Source organism: Corythoichthys intestinalis, chromosome 9, assembly GCF_030265065.1.
Source record: "Corythoichthys intestinalis isolate RoL2023-P3 chromosome 9, ASM3026506v1, whole genome shotgun sequence".
Taxonomy (NCBI): Eukaryota; Metazoa; Chordata; class Actinopteri; order Syngnathiformes; family Syngnathidae; genus Corythoichthys; species Corythoichthys intestinalis.
Genome location: NC_080403.1, coordinates 15,974,028 through 15,994,495, shown reverse-complemented (window position 1 = coordinate 15,994,495; position 20,468 = coordinate 15,974,028). Strand labels below are relative to the sequence as shown.

General features: G+C 40.0%; 2 protein-coding genes across 5 annotated transcripts in view; one reads left to right on the top strand and one right to left on the bottom strand.

The window, feature by feature from the left end:
* rbl1 (retinoblastoma-like 1 (p107)) overlaps window positions 1-5,744 on the bottom strand; it is a 44,125-nt gene extending 38,381 nt beyond the window's left edge. For both annotated transcript variants that reach the window (XM_057846490.1, XM_057846491.1), the window contains exon 1: window positions 5,435-5,744. In XM_057846490.1, the coding sequence (XP_057702473.1) occupies window positions 5,435-5,596 (162 nt within the window). In that variant the 5' untranslated portion in view covers window positions 5,597-5,744. The remainder of the gene's footprint in view (window positions 1-5,434) is intronic.
* Window positions 5,745-6,580: 836 nt separating this feature from the next.
* podxl2 (podocalyxin-like 2) lies at window positions 6,581-18,944 on the top strand. 3 transcript variants are annotated; one of them, XM_057846237.1, is made up of 12 exons: window positions 6,581-6,712; window positions 7,514-7,542; window positions 7,629-7,749; window positions 10,162-10,217; window positions 10,300-10,465; window positions 10,526-10,683; window positions 12,268-12,342; window positions 12,425-12,581; window positions 14,807-14,868; window positions 14,944-15,126; window positions 15,211-15,408; window positions 18,194-18,944. In XM_057846237.1, exons 1-12 carry the CDS (start codon window positions 6,652-6,654, stop codon window positions 18,254-18,256), a joined length of 1,329 nt encoding a protein of 442 aa, XP_057702220.1. In that variant the 5' UTR covers window positions 6,581-6,651; the 3' UTR covers window positions 18,257-18,944. The 3 variants fall into 3 exon arrangements, with proteins under 3 accessions (XP_057702220.1, XP_057702218.1, XP_057702219.1); XM_057846235.1 differs by having other exon boundaries at window positions 7,617-7,749; XM_057846236.1 differs by having other exon boundaries at window positions 6,582-6,712; window positions 7,620-7,749.
* The last annotated feature ends 1,524 nt before the right edge of the window (window positions 18,945-20,468 follow it).

The following is a 20,468-nucleotide window of genomic DNA, read 5'->3' as shown; positions in this document are numbered from 1 at the left end:
AGACACAAGATGGATATATACATTCAACATACGGTACATAAGGACTGTAGTGGGCATTTCATTCTACTGTCATTTAAATCTGTCTGTGCTGTCCTCACTCCGAAGAGTCTACTTTTTCCAAAGCTAGACAGCTAGTGAACGACGCCTTAATAATTAGACTTCTTCCTTTTTCATCTGATTTATTAATAAAATGGCCTCAAACCATTGTCCTCTTTAGACCGTCGTAAAACTAAAAAAAAAGTACACAAGCATTGCATTAGCGACAACGTTAGCTTAGCACGCTATACAGGTTCACTAAACATAAACAAAAAGCGTCTCATACAAAAAAATAATACGTACATTCTTTACAACAACCATACTTACGGACAAATCTTGTCCAAGGATCATATAAGCACAACATTATAAGCCCGAGACGTCGTGCAGCCATATTGAACTGGACTGAAAACAATAAACCATGTTGCAAAGCGACCACAAGAGTTCGCTGTTGGACAGCACAAAAAGCCTTGCTGCAAAACTTACCAAAAGGCAGAATACTTTCTGAGCGGGACATGTGCGTTAATTGCGTCAAATATTTTAACGTGATTAATTAAAAAAATTAATTACCGCGCGTTAACGCGATAATTTTGACAGCCCTAAATAATATATAATATATATACATTTTTTAAATCATACTCTGGGGGAAAAAAGCGCTACTTTCCAGTTTTTCACTTGTCACGGCAGGTTCTGGTCCCCACTAACTGCGAAAAAAAACGAGGGATCACTGTACACTGTGGTCACGGTGAATCATCCAAAGTCTTTCCAAACACCTATTCAAGTCATCTAGTGAAAATCTCTTTAAAAAAAATATATATATATATATATCGGAGGTTGCGCTAGACTTTTTCGTTGTCTGTCATTTTGACTGACAGGGTCATAAAAATCCGGTCATAATCTATTTTTACCCGTCACTTAAATTTTTAAAATGATGATAATGACATTGTGGTGACCCTTTGTTTGGCATAATTCACCTTCCGTACTTGTGTGTCCATTTGGCCGAGCGCGTTAGCGGCTACGACACAGTCACGTGACAGAGACACTTAAGAGCCGCGCGCGTTCCGGCTTGAACAGAGAGTTCACAGAGAGCAGCAGAGCTACAGCGGCTGGACACAGCAATTCGAGCTAACAAGACTCTTAACATTGCATACCGCTTCAACATATTCAATAGTATTTAGTTTTAATTCATTTTAAATTAATATTCTGTCCGAACAAGCTTAACAGAGAATCCACACCTTGCCATCACACATCAAGCAGATGAATATGTAACTTTTTCTCCGCAGTGACAAAAACAGCTGACTGTGGCCCCAGTCTACCATATGTAGCATATGGAACAATGAAATTAACAGTTCACCTGCTGTGGCCTGAACGTAGTTTCACACCTTCCTCCTGGTGCGCATGGACTTGAATTGCGTGCCCGCTTGCGCAGTCCCTGTTTTTTCACCTCTTTTATCAACACCATCGTCGTTTTGGGGCTTTTTGAAGAAACTTCGGACACTCAGTTGCCTTGACATTTTTCAGAGTAAGGCCAACGACGCATGCATCAAGAGAGACAATAGCTAATTAATATGCTCACTTGCCACCCTGTGGCCTGGGGTGTGAATTGCAACCTGTCAAAATGACAGATGGACCTCAGTTTTTTCCGTCACCGTTTTAAAAAATCGGTCAACGACGGAAAATAGTCGGTTAACGCGACCCCTGATATATATATATGTGTTTAATATCGCAATACATCACAACCCCCCCCCAAAAATCGCAACAATAGTTTTTCCCAATATCGTTCAGGCCTAATATAAATACATAAATATTTTCACTAGTTTGCACTAAAAGTGCGTGAAATTTCCGATTCTTAGATTATTCGCGATTCGGCTGTAGAAGATTCAAGAACACTTCACAAACATCCATATTCCGATTATTTAAATATGCCAAGTGAGGAAGAACTAAAACACAGTCAGCGCGGTCTTCGGGACGCAATGAAGAACGGACTAAGGGTACACATCCACAACTCATGCCACTGGACACAAATCATACATACAGTGGTACCTCTACATACGGAGTTAATTCGTTCCAGGACCTTGTTTGTAAGTCGAAATGGTCGTATGTCAAGCAAGATTTTCCCATAGGAATACATTATAACTCCATTAATTCGTTCCACAGCCCAAAAACCTACACGAAATCCTTAATAAATACTGCTGGTACTATTTAAAATGGCAATTAAACATAGCAAAACAAATAAGTTATGAATAAAAATCAGAATAATATAATAATAATAATTAATAATGATTCCTGTAAATAATGTAACAAATTGGATTCTAATGTGGCGGACACCTTTTGCTGTACCTGAACGCACCGCGGGGCTGACGTCACAATGAGATAGGTTGGTGCGGTAGAGGTAATACTTTCGTTTTCTTGACAGCACAGTCAACTGCAGAGGACAATGGGCGTTTTGTGTTGGATAAGTTCTTAAATAAAAATGTGACGAAGCTGGCAATTTCCTTGGCGATATTACCACAATAATAATTGTCACCTCAACTTATAAAGACTGGCGAACGGTGGTCGGAGTCGGAAGAGGACTGTGGAGCTGTATTGCTGAGGTAGTTCACGGATGCGCACCCCACGCTCATATTCTTCTATAATTTGCATCTTCATTTCAAAGGTAGGCATCACTTTTTTCCTTGTTTCACTAACTGTACCAACTTTTTTGAAACCTGTGTTGATTTCTCACACAAGAAAATCCGCCGTACGTTTGTGTCGTCGGATGGAGAAACAAACGGCGAGTCAAATTTTACGTCGGATGTCGAAAGATCGTGTTTCGAAGCGATCATATGTCGAGGGACCACTGTACAAGCATGGTCCACCTAACCAACCAGCTTCTCCTTGAGATCAGACCTGCTCCCATAAATTTAAAAGCAGACGTGTGGCATTATTTTGGATTCCACGAGAAAATCTTCTCCAAATTAGGCGACTTCAAAGTATGTTCAAAGCAAGCCGAGGTACGTCATCCAATCCGGACGCCGTTTCATTGACACGGCAGTCCTGGCTCTCTGCAAGCAGGCGAAAGTAGAAATCATGTCATCGCTGTCGAATGTATACAGAGTCGTCGTTACGTGTGATGCGTGGATATCTGTAGCCACCGAATTGTTTGTTACAGTAACAGCCCATTTTATAACCGATGAGTGGAAGCTGAAAGCACACGTGCTTCAAAAAAAGAGTGATGAACAAGGTTGCTAATATGGTTGAACTGCTGAGCAGTGCTGTAAATCAATGGAACATCGCAAAAAAAAAAAAAAAACACGTTTTTGTTACAGACAACAACGCTATTATGGTTGTCGCTGCCCAGATAGGTAACTTTAGCCATCTGACATGCTACGCCCACACGCTGAACCGTTTTTTTTTCATCTGCAGGTGTCAATGCACAGCACACAAGAATTTTCTCAGTAGTTAAACACACTTGACCTTTCCTGCATATTGTTGAGGTTCCGATGCAAAAGGACTTGAGGTTTATTTTTTAAATTATTTGTACCTCAGGGAAACCTGTTGATGTTTACATGTTTACAAAACTTAAAGCAGAAAAGCACTTTTTTGAGTTATTTGTATTGAAGTAGTAGTACTCATTGTCTTTCGTTTATACCCGATTTCACTCTTAGTTGGATGAAAATATATTTCTGCAAAATGCTACAATTTATTCTGTTGAAGATTGAATGCAGTTTAAAGCTGCTGATACAGAATGGGGACTTAAGATTTTATTTACTGTTTTGAACTACTAACTTGATAATGAAATAGTAGTTTATTTAAGCCTGAGAGGATTTTTGGACTATATTTGTAACTAATGTACGAAACATTAAAAGCAGGTAATAGGTGAAGAGGAGGGAGGGTGCATCAATAAACGCGTTATAATCGAATTGTAATCAAATCGTGAGGTGCCCCAAGATTCCCACCTTTAGTTTGCACTGTATATAACCTGTTTGGACCATAGTATGTGTAAAGGCTGAAAACGCCTATGACCGTACCTGCTGTTTGTGTTGAATCATAAAACTATTCAGTCTTATTTTTTTCGGCTGAACGTTTATACTAACAAGCTGAATAAATATGATCAAGCTTCAAATCGGTTGGTCGAGCATGTTTAATTGTCAATGGGATAGAGATGCACGATAATATCGGTCACCGATAATTATCGGCCGATAATGACAATTATGACGTCACACAGATAATCCAGATAAAACGAAATTCAACCGATAATGCAATCCGATAATTACTTGATTTAGCCTCCAAATGTGCGCAATCAACAGTTTTGTCCTATTCTGCTAGTTTTAAGGAGCTGTTTTTGCAGCGTAGTAATGTGATATATGTTAGGAATGGCTTACTTTTAAATGCATTTTTGTGCAACTTGGGTGTTTACTCCTTAAGTAATTGTTGCCAAAAGCTTACTATTACACAATGGCATTGCCATTGTTCAGTTGTTGGAATTTACTACTTGTTCACATTTGATGTGGGCAAAAAATAGCACTAAATTACATTTTTGCACAGTAACATTTATCTTTGTATACTTTAAAATTTTACATACATATTTGAATAGAATTATCGGCGTGACATTATCGGTTATCGGGTGGAAGGGGCAGGTAATTATCGGTTATCGATATCGGTTGAAAAATGTATTATCGTGCATCACTACAATGGGACTTCAACATTACAAATTTTGAAAAAGGATTTTGGATTCTTTTTTTTTTCGGTCCAAAATCTTGATGATAATTGGTCAGGGAAGAAAACAGTTTGGACATGAAGGTTGTGGTGCCCTGATAAAAGGGACCCAACCTGGCCATTGTGAACATTTTTTTCTTTGAAGTATAAAGGCAACATCAAAGACATGCAAATTCGCCCAAAATAGGCTTAGGTGTTAAAGGGTTAGCTAAAAAAATACCTAAAATATTAGTGAAAAGTGTTGAAAAATGATTAAAAAATAAATTTAAAAAATTAAGCATTATATTTTATGATAACTGATCATTCAGGAAACACAGTCAAAGGTAGCCATTGGGTTAATCACAGTAAAGGAAAGGTAAATATTAATAAATATATGTGTACGTGTGTTGGGTAAATGCCACTATTTTTGAATTCCTTCAGAAATTTTTTATCAATCCTGTTGCTAATGTTTCATAAATGACTTAAGTCCGAGAAACCGTCTTGTGGTGTCTTCAGGGACAGTCAGGAAACAACTACCACCACATACATTCGTCATCCAGCTCGCTAAAAATACAGGCAAGCTACCAAAATTATCGCAACTACGGCGAAAATATGTTTTTAAATCGGTCGGAACGCCCACATTCGACGTCACACTCGGTGTCGGTCGCCGTTGTTGTTGTTCGGTCGGGACTAGTTGTGAGGCGAGTTGGAAATGAACTCTCACCTCCAGCGTGTACGTGTTCCAAATGGCTGTAAAGTTGTCCATGGCCTCGGTAGCTGTGCGTTCGTCCATGTTGAGCTCCTGACACAGCGTCTCCAAACTCCTCCGCACGACGCTCTCCTCCATGCGGCCCGACTCCGAATCAGACGACTCCTCGCCCCGCATTGCGACCGGCTGGGTCTGAGCTCGGCAAAGTTGTAGAGGCCGCTGGGGGCAAAGGAACGTTGAAGAAAGGCCCCCCAAAATAAAGAATGAGAACAAAACAAAACAAAAACACGACCCCCCGGCGGTCGAGGCGACGAGCTAGCTCCACTTCCGCTAGTGAGTGGCGCCAAAACTACCGAGCGAGGACCAATAGGAGACGAGAGGCGTGATGGTCACGTGGGATAGTCACCCAACCAGAAGCCCATTCATTCCGCTGTTGTGTCATCACTTCCGGAAAAGTTTAGCCAAAAATATATATATTTTTTTAATTCATGTATTAATACATTTAAATATTCAATAACTTTATCATTACTTATACCAAGTTTTAATAGGCAAATTAAAAAAAATGTAACACGTGATTTTTTTAAATAATCTGATTCTGCACTGAGAATGCGAAATTGATGAGTATAAGTTTGATAACTTTTATTCCCTGAAGCCTGTTTAAAAAAATGTCCTGTATGTTTACACGTTGTACTATTCTAATCACTTTTTTTCTTATTGTTTGTAATTTTAATTATTATTCGTAATGACAAAGTTTGTACAGCATTCATAATGCAGATGTTAGTTCAATTTTAATTTTCGAAAAGTTCAAGAAAAAGGTGGGAAATTAATCAAAACGCGTAAAAACGTGTTCAAAATACCAAGTCATGCTACCTTAAATTAAAATTCGAAGAATTTATTTTTTATTTTTTCAAACAAAAATACTTGCTTTTATATCCGTTATATTTATCGAGTTTCTTCCTAATAAAAAACTCTATAGACTAGTGAAAACCAATTTTAAGTCCAAAAATTAATTGCAGACATATACATTTTTTTAAATCGGTAAACAGGAAGAAGATTAAATTACAAAATAGATAACAGCATCCGTTTTAAAAAACGAAGGCAGCAACGTTGACCTCTAGTGGCACTTAGCGTTAACTGCACTCCACGTTCCAAGGTGGAGTGACGCACCAATGCGCCTGCGCGACTGAAACAGGCTGCGGTGCGTTCGTAGGAGGCGAAAAAAAAGAAGAAAGATGAGGTGCACTGCAGCGGACATGGCGAGCCGTCTCCTCTTCATTTTCGTCACGCTGATTGGTCAGTTTTCACATCGACACAAAAAAACATACGTGCATGCACGTGTGCGTGGGCGGTGCAGTGCGACGTCGTGTGAGCGCGCGTGTCCATGCGGACTGATGAAGAAATGTGTGACAATTTGATGGCTGGTTTGCTTGACGATGGTGATGATCGGTACAGCATTAGTCATTGTGCTTTTTGCTTTGGCCGCTTTCACACAGAGAGTCCGCAAAAATTGCTGCATCGCTGCCATAACGAAGAAAATGTGTCTCCGTTTTTCTTACAGAATCCAGTAAAATTTCGATGTATTATTTTAACCGGCAACAAAATAGGGCATTTCGGCATCAAATAATTTGATGGTGGTTATCTGATTTTGCCTTTCATCCAAAACACTGGGTTTTTCCTCACAATAGGTGAGGTTTCACACAGAAACACAGCGTGATATTCCACCATCAGATAAATCAACAGTCTTGATAGAGTATCTCTTTTTTTAGTCATTTTCTTTCACATTGAACCCAGAACAAGTTAAATAATACCAAGGCTGTGTAAACGTTCACACAGAATACGGTAAAGGCAAAATATTTTCACAAATTGGTACAATTTCATAAGTAATCAATTAGATAATTAGACATCTTTGGTGTGACTTTACGAAACTTAAAAAAAAAAAAAAAAAATTAATTTTTGGCATTCAGTCAGATTTTTGTTGCCTTATACTTTCACACAGCAACACTGTTGGGTTCTCGCCATGGATTAGATCTCGAGCTAGGAAGTAGTTTTGTAACACTTTTTGGGTGTAACTTTGAACTTCTTTTTGTCATTTAGCAGTCCCGTCCTCCAAATCCTGGAACCTGGTGAGCAGAAGAAGTTCGGCGACCACTCAACTCGTTTGACGTGTTTGTCTCAGTGTCCTCTTGTTTTGCCTAAGGAGGACGCGCAGATGGCGTCGGTAGCCCTGGATCCCGAATCCCTGGAGGAGGCCTCGGGTTCATTCAGTCAGGTCGAGAGGCATCACGTGGTTAAAAGGACGCACGCCGCACTGGACCTGGACACTATGATTGGTCGGTGAATGCCCTTGTTTCATTACATCGACGGAATGGTCGCCAGTTGCCAATCAATATACAAACAACGCATTGGTCGCACTTCATCTGATTTCTGTCGGCAGAAGTACAATTATAATTTAGGACCTTACATGTTGGGTTTACATATATTTACAAATGTAAGTGAACACATATTATTCATGACCATACATAGTCTACACAAACATATTTTTACCATGAATGTGCATCATGCATATATGATTTAGGTCTCTACATGTACACTTCTACACTTCTATGAGCATACTGAAACTGTACACATAATAAATGATGGTACACATACTGTATGATTTATCACCATTCATGCACTTATTATGAGCATACTGTACACATGATACATGACTGTAGATCTACTATAAGATTTATGACCATACATGTTCACGTGAATATACTGTATTATCGTATACATACAGTACCGCGGGTAACCGTTGCGCAGTTGGTAGCCTGACTTGTCCTGGGTCAGCGGTTCGATTCCCGGCTATGACTGCCCATTGTCAAAGTTCCCTTGCCCACTGAACCCTAACATGCCCCCAGTGGGTTGACAGCGCCTTGCATGGCAGCAGCACTATTGGTGTGTGAATGTGTGTATCAAAGGGTAAATATATTCTATAAAGCGCTTTGGGCATTGTAACAATGTAGATAAAGTGCTATATAAGTACTCTTCATTTATTTATGACCCTAAATAGAAGGATTTAATTTATATCCATACATGAACACATACTAAACATTCAGTATGATTTATGACAATACATGGCAATACACCTCTCATGACCACAAATATCATATATAAGCATACACATGATATCAGTATGATATATGACTGAATGTATGTATATCATTTATGCCAGACATGTACACATATAATTTATTACCATGGGTGTATGCTTGTGATTTATAACCATATACAGTATGATCACTTCTTATGACCATATACTCTTCTGACACGTACAGCAATGTACACGACCCTACACATAACGATACATAGGATTTATATCCTTAAATGTGTGTAGATGCTTTATGATTAGGGTTGTTCCGATCATGTTTTTTTGCTCCCGATCCGATCCCGATCGTTTTAGTTTGAGTATCTGCCGATCCCGATATTTCCCGATCCGATTGCTTTTTTTTGCAATTCCAATCATTAATAATTTTATTCCGATAATTTTTCCCGATCATATACATTTTGGCAGTGCATTAAATAAAAAAGAATAAAACTCGGACGAATATATACATTCAACATACAGTACATAAGTACTGTATTTGTTTATTATGACAATAAATCCTCAAGATGGCATTTACATTATTAACATTCTTTCTGTGAAAGGGATGCACGGATAGAAAGACTTGTGACTTTGTATATTGTGACTAAATATGGCCATCTAGTGTATTTGTTGAGCTTTCAGTAAATTATACTGTAGCCATGCCCAAATGCATGATGGGAAGTGGAACCATGACTGTGCGTAGTGCTACCAATTGATATATCTACTCTGCGTTGGAAAAGAATATAAGGTGTTAGGAAAAGATCAATTGATACCTTGCTTCCCCACATTGCTTCCCATGATATTTCTAACCGCAGGGAGAGGGATTGTAAGGCTTTAGCAAATTAAAAAAAGGTTCCAAAGGCTGCCAAAATTCACTCTACTCATTTTACGCTGCCTTTTGTATATATAGTGCCCGTAAAACTATATAGGTAAAACGGCGCCATTACAGATTGAGCGCGACAATGCCTGGGTGGGCCGTGTAGCGCATGCGTGAATTGCGTTAAATATTTTAATGTGATACAGTTTTTAAAAAATTAATTACCGCCATTATCGGGATAAATTTGATAACCCTACCTTAAGCCTAAACTGAAGACTCTGGATGAGTGTAACATATTATGTTAACGTATATGTAACGTTAAATACAATTAGAAAACAATTTAATTAAAAAATATATATATATATTTAGAAAAGGCATGGCCGATATTTTATTGCCGATTCCGATACTTTGAAAATGACGTGATCGAACCCGATCTATCGGGATGCCGATCGATCGGGACATCTCTATTTATGATCATACATGAACAGTTTTAACCCATGACCGTGTTTCAATGTACACTTGTGGTTAATGCATTCAAGATAGATTTGTGACCATGCAATTCCACATATGTAATGTATTTTTTGACTAGCCAGGACGGTACACGTAAGAATAAGATTCATGACTGTGCATGTACCCATATAATTTAGGACTTAACAAGTACTCTTATAATTTATAACCTTATACTGTATATTTTACAGACACATGTCATTTAAGACTTTACAATCACTTTCATGCATTTATGTATGATTTCTATCAAATGTCGATTTTATCATGGTTGATGTGGTGGTGACATGTTGACAGGCTACGCTCCTCCCGCCGCACAGCCGGACCTGCCACAGGAGGTGGGGCCTCACCAGGTGACCATCTTTAACAGCTTTGGCATTTGTTGCCATTAACTGTGATGGTTTGAGCAAAAATAATTGACTTTTGTTGTTGGAGTTCTTGGAGGCGGAGTTGGATGAAAGCGGTCATTTCAGCGGATTCGGCGCTCTTCACTCTTCCGTGTCAGTGCCAACGGCAGGCACAGCGTCTTCAGACATGGCTGCCGCTACGTCGGCACCTGAGTCAGGCACGGGCACTGACTTTGGACTGTTAGGTGTCAAAGGTAAAACAGCTGACTGGCTGTCAAACAAACCCTTGTTAAATTTGTGGTCCTTTCCTCCAGATTTCACTGACAATGCAACTGAAGAACATCCTGAAGTGGACAAAGGCACCCAGCCTTGGCAGGAAATTGGGCTCATGCCCACCCCTGATGTTTCACCCAAAGGGGGCTTGGCTGAGACCCGCTGGAATTGGATGACCACACCCCCTCAAGAGTCACACGTATGCTTTTGAAATTTGTAAAATGTTATTTGAGGGGTCATTTCGGAACTTTTCAGAAAAGGGTGGACATGGACATCAACACATTTGAAAATTCACCCCCAAGAATTCAATGTGGCATAACAACATGAAATTTGGCGGACATGTCTATCATAAGTAGAACTACAAAAAAGTCTCAAGAAGCCCTGCAAGTACAGACATCAGGGAGTCTGTCATTTTGATTAGAAGTGGCCATTTTAGGATCAATTCAGAACATTAAAGTAACATTTGACGTGTACCACTTGGAAAATTCAGCCTAAAGTAACATTTGACGTGTACCACTTGGAAAATTCAGCCCCTGTAGTCAGTTTGACACAGTAACATGAAATTTGGTTGACATGTTTGTCATCAGTAAAACTACAAAAAATTCTCAAAAACCATGCCAAAAAACATACACAGAGTCTGTTATTTTGGTTCGAACAAGCCATTTTAGGGTCATTTCAAAACATTGTAGTAACATTTGAAGCATTTAACCTTTGAAAATTCAGCCACCAAAGCCAGTTTGACATAGCAACGTGAAATTTGGTGGACAATGGACATGTCTACTGTGAGCAGAAAAACAAAAAAAGTCTCTAGAGGCTACATGTGAAAAATCTCAGATAACTGTGGCACAGGAAGTGGGGTGCTGAGGGTGCTTCAGCACCCCGTTGTGTTGGGGAAAAAAGTGTTTTGGTAGAATCTTTTTTGGCTGTTGTTGTTGTTGTTGTTAAAATAAATAAATAAAACATACTGAAACAATACAGTATATAACTTTGGGGTTTATATATACTGTATACAAGTATATGTTGAAAAAAAAAAAAAATTGTTTATAACATGGCCACCACCTTACACCTTGCTTGCTACCTGGTCACATTGAATAAGGCGCTATTGGAAAAGGTAACTGTTGACAGAGGAGGCGTTAACAAGGCCAAAAAACGAATTAGCTATTTTTTTTCTTTACAAACACGCGTACATGTCTAAAATTCAATTTGAGGTTGATAATGAAGATGATTATGATAATCTACCTATAGATCTAATCTATAGATATATCTACCTTTGGTGTCTTCAAATAGGTTGGCTAAGACATGCTTGCATTGAAGCCATATTATTGTTTGTCTTTGCTGTTGAGCTGCCGCAGTGGAAAGAGCTGTTGAATATTTGTGTGCAATTTATTTTAGTGTTGTGAAAAGGGGGTGTTAAACTGAGGTTTATTGGACCTTTTAGTTTTCAAATGTGTTCGTGTGTCATTGCGCGTCTAGCTGCACTGATTTGCGTTATAATACACGGGCACTTTTATTTCCAATGCAAAAACCCCAACACACACTGTAGGTGAAATAGAACGCTGTCTTTGTAGTAGCCTAGTAGTAGTACGTAAACTATGCCGCATGCGTGTGTACTGCGATTGTGCACGCTTTGTATGGAGAAAACACATAAGCACAATAAATTTGGATGGGAAACACTAAAAAAGATCCTCAGCACCCCTGGGTGAGTGACTTCCTGCGCCCCTGTATCAGAAAGTGCCATTTTCCTATAAATCATCAATTTTTGTGTCTGTGTGATGTTTGCCAGGTGTTGTGCGTGGACTGGACGCAGCCGAGTGGTCACGGTTACGTCATCCTCAACATGACGCACAACCTTAACTGCGTGAGGGTTACACACACATATATGCTTGCATGAAAACAATCACAAGACAAAATTTACCTTGCCGTGTGTGCATGACACGCAGGAGGAGTTCCGTGGCGAAGGCGGTGTGCGCTTGCTAAAGACGATGGAGCGCCGTTTTGCGCGGCGCATGAACAGCCCTGAGGGATCATGGGTAATTTACCTGAGCAAGCCAATCCACAAACAACGACAGATGCTGATGCACGTGGCATCGGAGCACGGTACACGCACACACGAACACTTACCCGTGCAAGTTTAGTGTAGCTAGTAAAGATAGCATGCAAATGATTTGAAGAAGCAAAAATCTATTTGAACCACCCAAAAGTATGCCAAAAAAATGTGAAAACTGATTAGTGGGGACACTACTAATATGATTACAAGTAACATTACAAAGTAGTCAAAGTATGTCATGAGTAGACCCACCAAAAATTCTTGCCATGCACAAAAAATACGGTAAGTATGCCAATAATATTTTGGTTTGAAATGGTCAAGTTAGGGTCAGTTTAACCCATCTATTCCATGTGGCGTTACCCCATGTCTGTGTATATAAAGTGCGTACGACAGGATTAAAAAAAAGTCTTAAATAGCATTATTATGTGAATTAGAATCATATTTTGAGACAATTTGACTATATACAACAATTTGGCAAAGCGCAGATGACGAGAAATTAGTCGTTTAATCCGCCGTTTAGCCACGCCTACCATTAGCCTATAGGGCTCTAGCGTCCTCAACAGGAGGATGACGTCGTCAGGGTCATGGTTTCATCTGATTTAGAATTCAACCCATTGAGGGGGAATTATTCAGAACGAGGAAAATGCGACGAAGTGAGCCGCAAAATGTCATTGTTTCTGTCTCTATACTCCAATATTTGTATAGGATATTATTTTTATTAAAATATTTTCCCCCAGTTGTAGAATAAATGGTATGGTCATGACAAATAACAGTCTTGTACTAAATGGAATATGAAATAATAAAAATGCATTTATTCAGTACGACATGGCAAAATTACTCCATAATGGTGAAAACTGTTGTCTTCACCTTTACTGTCGCACCTCCCGAACGATATTTTATGCCACCGTAGTTAATCAGGCTTTTGTCATTTCCCTGCCCCGGCTTCGGAGAATATAAACAAACCAAGAGGCGTGACAGCTAGCCAACATGCTAACCAGAACAGAGTGACGTCTCAAAGTTTATTTCGCTATTCGAAGCGAAAAATCACACAAAAGTAGCATCATCTCACACGGGGGCGGGGTTGTCGATTGTCTTCGCCGATCGGCCGCCAGACGTCGGCCGAGTGCCATTTTCGGTGGACAATTAGCCACACAATGCAAGCCACCTCCGTATTAAAACGTGTGCCTTGATCCCAGTATTTGACATAATACAAAATATGATGTTAACTCACTTCCACGTAAGTCCAATGGTCCCACGGTAGTAGGGCTTCTTTTGACCCAATATCCGCAGTGAACGGGAACCTTTTGAAACCCAAAAAGGCTCACACGCCTCTCCCTGGTGCAGCAACAATTTTCTGCAGCCGTTTGGCTGGCGTGATGCGAAGAATAAACGAAATAATCCGCAAAATCAGCTGAATCCGCAGTCCACCTGCACGCTATAAAGCAATGCTGTATTGTGAGATGATGACCCGGGTGACGTCGCATTCGCATTTGTCCTAAACCCGAGACAGAAGTCATCATTTTTATTTCGCGGGATTCAAAAATTGAATATATAAATGATCGCTTCCACACACGTCCAAGCGGTCCATTTCATTCAAGAGCATAAAACACTGCGTGAAATATGAAATGAACATGCTTTTTGGTGTCATACACACTTTAAGCTCCCCGGTTCTATTCAGTCTTGTTGCGTAATTGTCAATATCTTTGTCCACATTATGGTTTGTTCCTGCCTCTGTACCTCGTTTTGATTCTTTAAGTGTTTATTTGATACTTTGTTTTTGTTATGCACCATTTGGGCGCGGAAGAATTTTTTGTTCAATAACTACACAATTAGTTTGTAACTGCCCAATGTGCCTGGTTTTTGTTTTTTCCCTGGACTTGGGTCCATATCACCTCAATCTTGGCCTGCTTGTCTGACTCATCCCTTGACAAATTTGGTTTGTAGTGTTCTTTGAAAGACATCTCAAGACTGGTTTTGGTCAGGAAACCAGTCTGGAGACCAAATTTCGAGGGTCTTGTTAAGGTCTCCACTCTCAATGGTTTTGATCTTGTCTCATTCTTGGCTTGTCTCAGTCTTGTCTATCATGTGTAAACCTACAAAACAGTCAAGAAACCACACCTGAAATATAATTAGACATTTGGGTTTTACGGCAATACTACCCTGAGAACGCCCGATTTCGTCTGATGCTGGAACATTTTAGAGTCATTTCCAGGGGTCTTTTAAGTAATTTCTATCAAATTATAATCTTTGACTGATTGACAATGCAATCTTCCAGGTGTGATGTCCACCAATGACCTTCTGAGCCTTTTGGGAGAAATGCGTCTAACTTTAAACAAGGTAATTTTTCCTGAACGATGTCCTGATCTCACGGTGTCTTTGTGCTAACCCATGTCACTACCGTACCCCACTCAGGTGGGGATCCAGGACTACGGTGCGCCCCCTATGTGTCCGCCCCGTCGAAGTCCGTCCCAACGCAGCGATTACAGCAAACTGTTTGTGGTTCTGGTTGTTATTGGCTCCATCTGTCTGGTCATCATCACATCAGGCTTCATCTACATCTGCTGGCAGAGGCGCCCGCCCGCCACCAAAACCACTGTAAGACCAACATAGGTAGTACCATTTCTTAGGATGAATATCAAGCTTCCTGTCTTGGTACATGTTTTTCTTTGCGCTGTTCAGTTCCATGCTGAAGAGCTTCGCTTTGTGGAGAACGGTTGCCATGACAACCCCACTCTGGACGTGGCAGGTGACAACCAGCCTGACACTCAAGCCGAACACCACCAAGAAGATAAAGAACAGAACAAGAAAAAGCCTAGTACCAACGGATTGGTGGCTGGAGGCGATGGCGTTTGCGGGGTTGAGAACCCTCATTGGCAGGTGGGATAAAAAACCTTGGTGGAAGTAATCAGTTGTGTGTCTTGTGCTCTGCCTTGCAAAAACAAGTCAAGTCATGGAAGGTCAAGGAAGGTTTCTTGTTGCCAGGAAAAAGTTTGAGTTCCAACACAACCTTTTATTTTAAGGATAAGTCACAAGCGGATTCTGCTCCTGAGAGACACTTGTAGTCCAGAGGGAAGGTTCAGATCCCAAGTAAAGAGTCTTTCCTCAAGTGAATAATGAATTGTGTGAATATATGTTGTTTGCAGTCCAAAGAGAAGTTCGTTATCATGAGAGAAGTTTTTAGTCCGAATAGAAGGTAGACTAGTAGCTTTTTGTCTCAAAAAAGATTCTCTTCTTAACAGAATTTTGAGTCTAGAGCAGGGGTAGCCAATGTCGGTTCTCGAGGGCCTCTATCCAGCTTGTCCCTTAACTTCTCCCTCCTCCAACACACCTGACTCAAATAATCAGGATCATTATCAGGCTCCTGCAGAGCTTACTGATGAGCTGATCATTTGATTCAGGTGTTTTAAAGGAGGGATACATGGAAAACAAGCTGGATAGGGGTCCTCAAGGACCGGAGTTGGCTACCCCTGGTCTAGAAACAAGGTTCTAGTCCCAAGAACAGTACGTAGTCCAGAGAAAGGTTTGTCTTACAAAAATAATGTTTAAGCCCAGAGAGAAGGTTGTCTTTCCAAGATAATTTTGAGTCCAGTAAGAGGGCATGAGTCCATGGAGAAGTTTGTAGTCGAGAGATATTAGCGTGTAAAGAGAGTATTAAAGTCCAACGAGATGGTTCTTGTCTTGTTCCAAAGAAACAATTCTTATCACAAAAAAAGTTTTAGGTCTCGTCTCAAGATAATTTTCAGTCCAGAGACATGGTACAACAATACGGAACGAATAGAATCTAGATATTAATGTCTAGAGATAACCTATACTACTAAGAGATGGTTCTTGTCCCAAGAGGAGGTTCTTGCCCCAAGAATATATTCTCAGTTCCGGAATGGTTCATGTACCAAGGTAACTTTCAGTCCGGAGAGAAGGTATTAAGTCCAGGGAGAAGGTTGTAGACTTGAGGAATTATCAATCAGAGAAAATGTTCTATTCCTAAATGATGGTTCTTGTCCCAAGTAAGTATTTAGTAAATCCCCGATACAGTGGGGCAAATAAGTACTTAGTCAACCACTATTTGTGCAAGTTCTCCCACTTGAAAATATTAGAGAGGCTTGTAATTGTCAACATGGGTAAACCTCAACCATGAGAGACAGAGTGTGGAAAAAAACAAAACAAAATCACATTGTTTGATTTTTAAAGAATTTATTTGCAAATCATGGTGGAAAATAAGTATTTGGTCTATACCAAAAGTTCATCTCAATACTTTGTTATGTACCCTTCATTGGCAATAACAGAGGCCAAATGTTTTCTGTAACTCTTCACAAGCTTTTCACACACTGTTGCTGGTATTTTGGCCCATTCCTCCACGCAGATCTCCTCTTGAGTAGTGATGTTTTGGGGCTGTCGTTGGGCAACACGGACTTTCAACTCCTTCCTCACCCCGTGGCGTCAAAATGATAACAAGAACGGGGAGCAAAAATCCCAGAACCACACGGGGGGGATCTAGTGAATCACCTACAGAGAGCTGGGACCACAGTAACAAAGGCTACGATCAGTAACACAATGCGCCGCCAGGGACTCAAATCCTGCACTGCCAGACGTGTCCCCCTGCTGAAGAAAGTACACGTCCAGGCTTGTCTGCGGTTCACTAGATAGCATTTGGATTACCCAGAAGAGGACCGGGAGAATGTGTTATGGTCAGATGAAACCAAAATAGAACTTTTTGGGTTGAAACACAGGTTCTCTTGTTTGGAGAAAAAAGAATACTAAATTGCACCATACCCACTGTGAAGCATGGGGGTGGAAACATCATGCTTTGGTGCTGTTTTTCTGCAAAGGGACCAGGACGACTGATCTGTGTGAAGGAAAGAATGAATGGGGCCATGTATCGAGAGATTTTGAGTGAAAATCTCCTTCCATCAGCAAGGGCGTTGAAGATGAGACGTGGTTGGGTCTGATGATCCCAAACACACAGCCAGGGCAACAAAGGAGTGGCTTCGTAATAAGCATTTCATGGTCCTGGAGTGGCCTAGCCAGTCTCCAGGTCTCAACCCCATAGAAAATTTGCGGAGGGAGTTGAAAGTCCGTGATGCCCAACGACAGCCCCAAAACATCACTGCTCTAGAGGAGATCTGCATGGAGGAATAGGCCAAAATACCAGCAACAGTGTGTGAAAAGCTTGTGAAGAGTTACAGAAAACGTTTGGCCTCCGTTATTGCCAACAAAGGGTACATAACAAAGTATTGAGATTAACTTTTGGTATTGACCAAATACTTATTTTCCACCATGATTTGCAAATAAATTCTTTAAAATCAAACAATGTGATTTTCAGTTTTTTTTTGTTTTTTTTTTCCACATTCTGTCTCTCATGGTTGAGGTTTACATATTGTTGACAATTACAGGCCTCTCTAATATTTTCAAGTGGGAGAACTTGCACAATTAGTGGTTGACTAAATACTTATTTACCCCACTGTATATGGTTGTAGTACAGAGCAAATGTTTTAGTCCCAAGAGATTTTAATCCGGGGAGAATGTTAAGAGAGAAGGTAAGAGAATCTAGCTTTAAATATGTATGTCGTCAGTCTCAAGAGAAGGTCCCAAGTGAGGTTGGATCATATGATGAGCCTTTTTATTCTGCCTGACAACAAGCACCTGTGTTTTCTTGGTCCTCCAGGTGTTTGTCAATCAAGCAGCAGTTGAAGAAGAGGAGGAGGAAGAAGAAGACACACATCTCTGATGAAGAAGGACAACGAAGAGAATAGAGTGTCCGTGCCTTGAGGGAGGTCACCAAATCGGAGTCGCTCACTCACATCATTGCCAGGGCTTGTTAGCCAAGCTAGCTATTAGCCATATTTGCTCTTAGCTTGCAATTGGCGTTCATCGCAAGCATGAGGAACACAAACAAACCAACAAAAAAAAAAACGAAAAAACAAGCACTTTAACGCTCCGATTTGAAATTTTGATAAGTTGTATTACAACAATTTTATCCTAAATATAATTTGTTTTAACAGCAAGATAGGAATGTACTAAGCCATGTCATATTAAAAAACAAACAAACAAACTTGCATCTCAAGCTGACCAGGAACAACCATCTTAAAAAGCTAACATGCTAACAGTTGCTATGCTTGGCAACCTGGCCTACAAAGCTCAATTTATTGGCTGTGTTTTGCTAAATTGAATAATGATAATAGTATTAGAGATTGTGCTTCATTGTTATTTGGAAATCCGAACGATAATGAATACATGTATTGAGTACATGAAGAAGTACATGCTATTGACTACTGACTGCTTGGCAATGTTTGCATTTGTTAGCGATGCTAATGCTGTGAAGAAAACAAGTTGTCAAAGTGACAAATTGTCTTTATTATGCGCGGTGAATTTGTCATGGCTCACTCGTGTATTTGTCAGTTTATGTACGAATAAAGTTTGGCAACTGTTACTGAATCCATTGTGTTTTAAAACCATCAAACCTGTTTAAATTAGCCTAAGCAATTTTTCAGGCAGTTTGCTGCATGCCTCAGTTCCTTTTGGGCGCTCAAAAGCATAGATATCAGATGTGTATAGAACTACAGTATAAATGCGAAAAGTCAGACTCAGCAGCGCCAGTAACCGGCGGTGAACTTAATTTTATCCAGGGAAATCCTGATGGACTTTCAAATGGTTTGTATTATAAGTAACAATAATAAGTGATACCGCGTTCAGTACCCATACCGCAGTACAATGACATCGTAGGAGTACTAAACAAAAACGTGGCAATGATGTGCAATATGTGCTTTTCGAGATTTAGTTTCCAACCGATGGTTGCCCAATCCTAGCTGGCCGCCTGGGCACACTGCTATAACAGTCAGAACATTCCGAGATTAAATTTGTTACAATGCTTATTTTTACGTTACGTGAATCAGAAGTTGTTTGGTTTCATGGACTTTGACTGTTGGCGATGTAAAGTCTGTGTCAACACAAAACTGCTTTTAGCGTAAGGTTTGCAAAACGCGATTCAGACATTTTTTTCACAGAGGATTTTGTTCTAAATGCAGAATATCTTTACCGAGGTTAGTTTCTCTGAGGTCTTGTCGATCTTGTTATCACGTTAAGTTTTGAAAGCTTTCCATTGAAATTGCTTTTCTTTTGGCTGGACCAGGATCACTACAAGACTGAGCTTTCTTTTGCGAAGTCATCATGGCAGGGAATCGAACACACAACCTACAGGTTTGGAAACGACTACCACTGAGGCACGCTGCCCCCAGTAGTTCCCAAATATGCAGTAATTTAATATTAAAAGGGAAAAAAAAAGATTTTTTTTTAAAAAATCAAAAAACCTGGTAGCAGTGTTCTGCCAAAATGTCGTACATTGGCGAAACGTCTTACATTAAGCGAATTTGACACCCAAAGTACTACGGTGCGCACTCAACTTATTTTGCATACAGGCTAAACGTACTAAAAAATGCCTGAAGAAAATAGTTATACAGTACTGGCCAAAAGTATTGGCACCCCTGCAATTCTGTTAGATAATGCTCAATTTCTCCCAGAAAATGATTGCAATTACAAATACTTTGGTAGTAATATCTTCATTTATTTTGCTTGCAATGAAAAAACACAAAACAATGATTTAAAAACATTTTTTTTTACCATTTTACAAAAAACTCTAAAAATGGGCCTTTAGACAAAATAACTGCGAACAACCGCTTCCGGTATACATCAATGAGTTTCTTACAATGCTCTGCTGGAGTTTTAGACCATTCTTCTTTGGCCAACTGCTCCAGTTGTCTGAGATTTGAAGGGTGCTTTCTCCAAACTGCCATTTTCAGATCTCGCCACAGGTGTTCTATGGGATTCGGGTCTGGACTCATTGCTGGCCACTTTGGTCTCCAGTGCTTTCTCTAAAACCATTTTCTAGTGCTTTTTGAAATGTGTTTTGTCCAAGGGGGGAGACCCAGCTTTCTCACACTGGG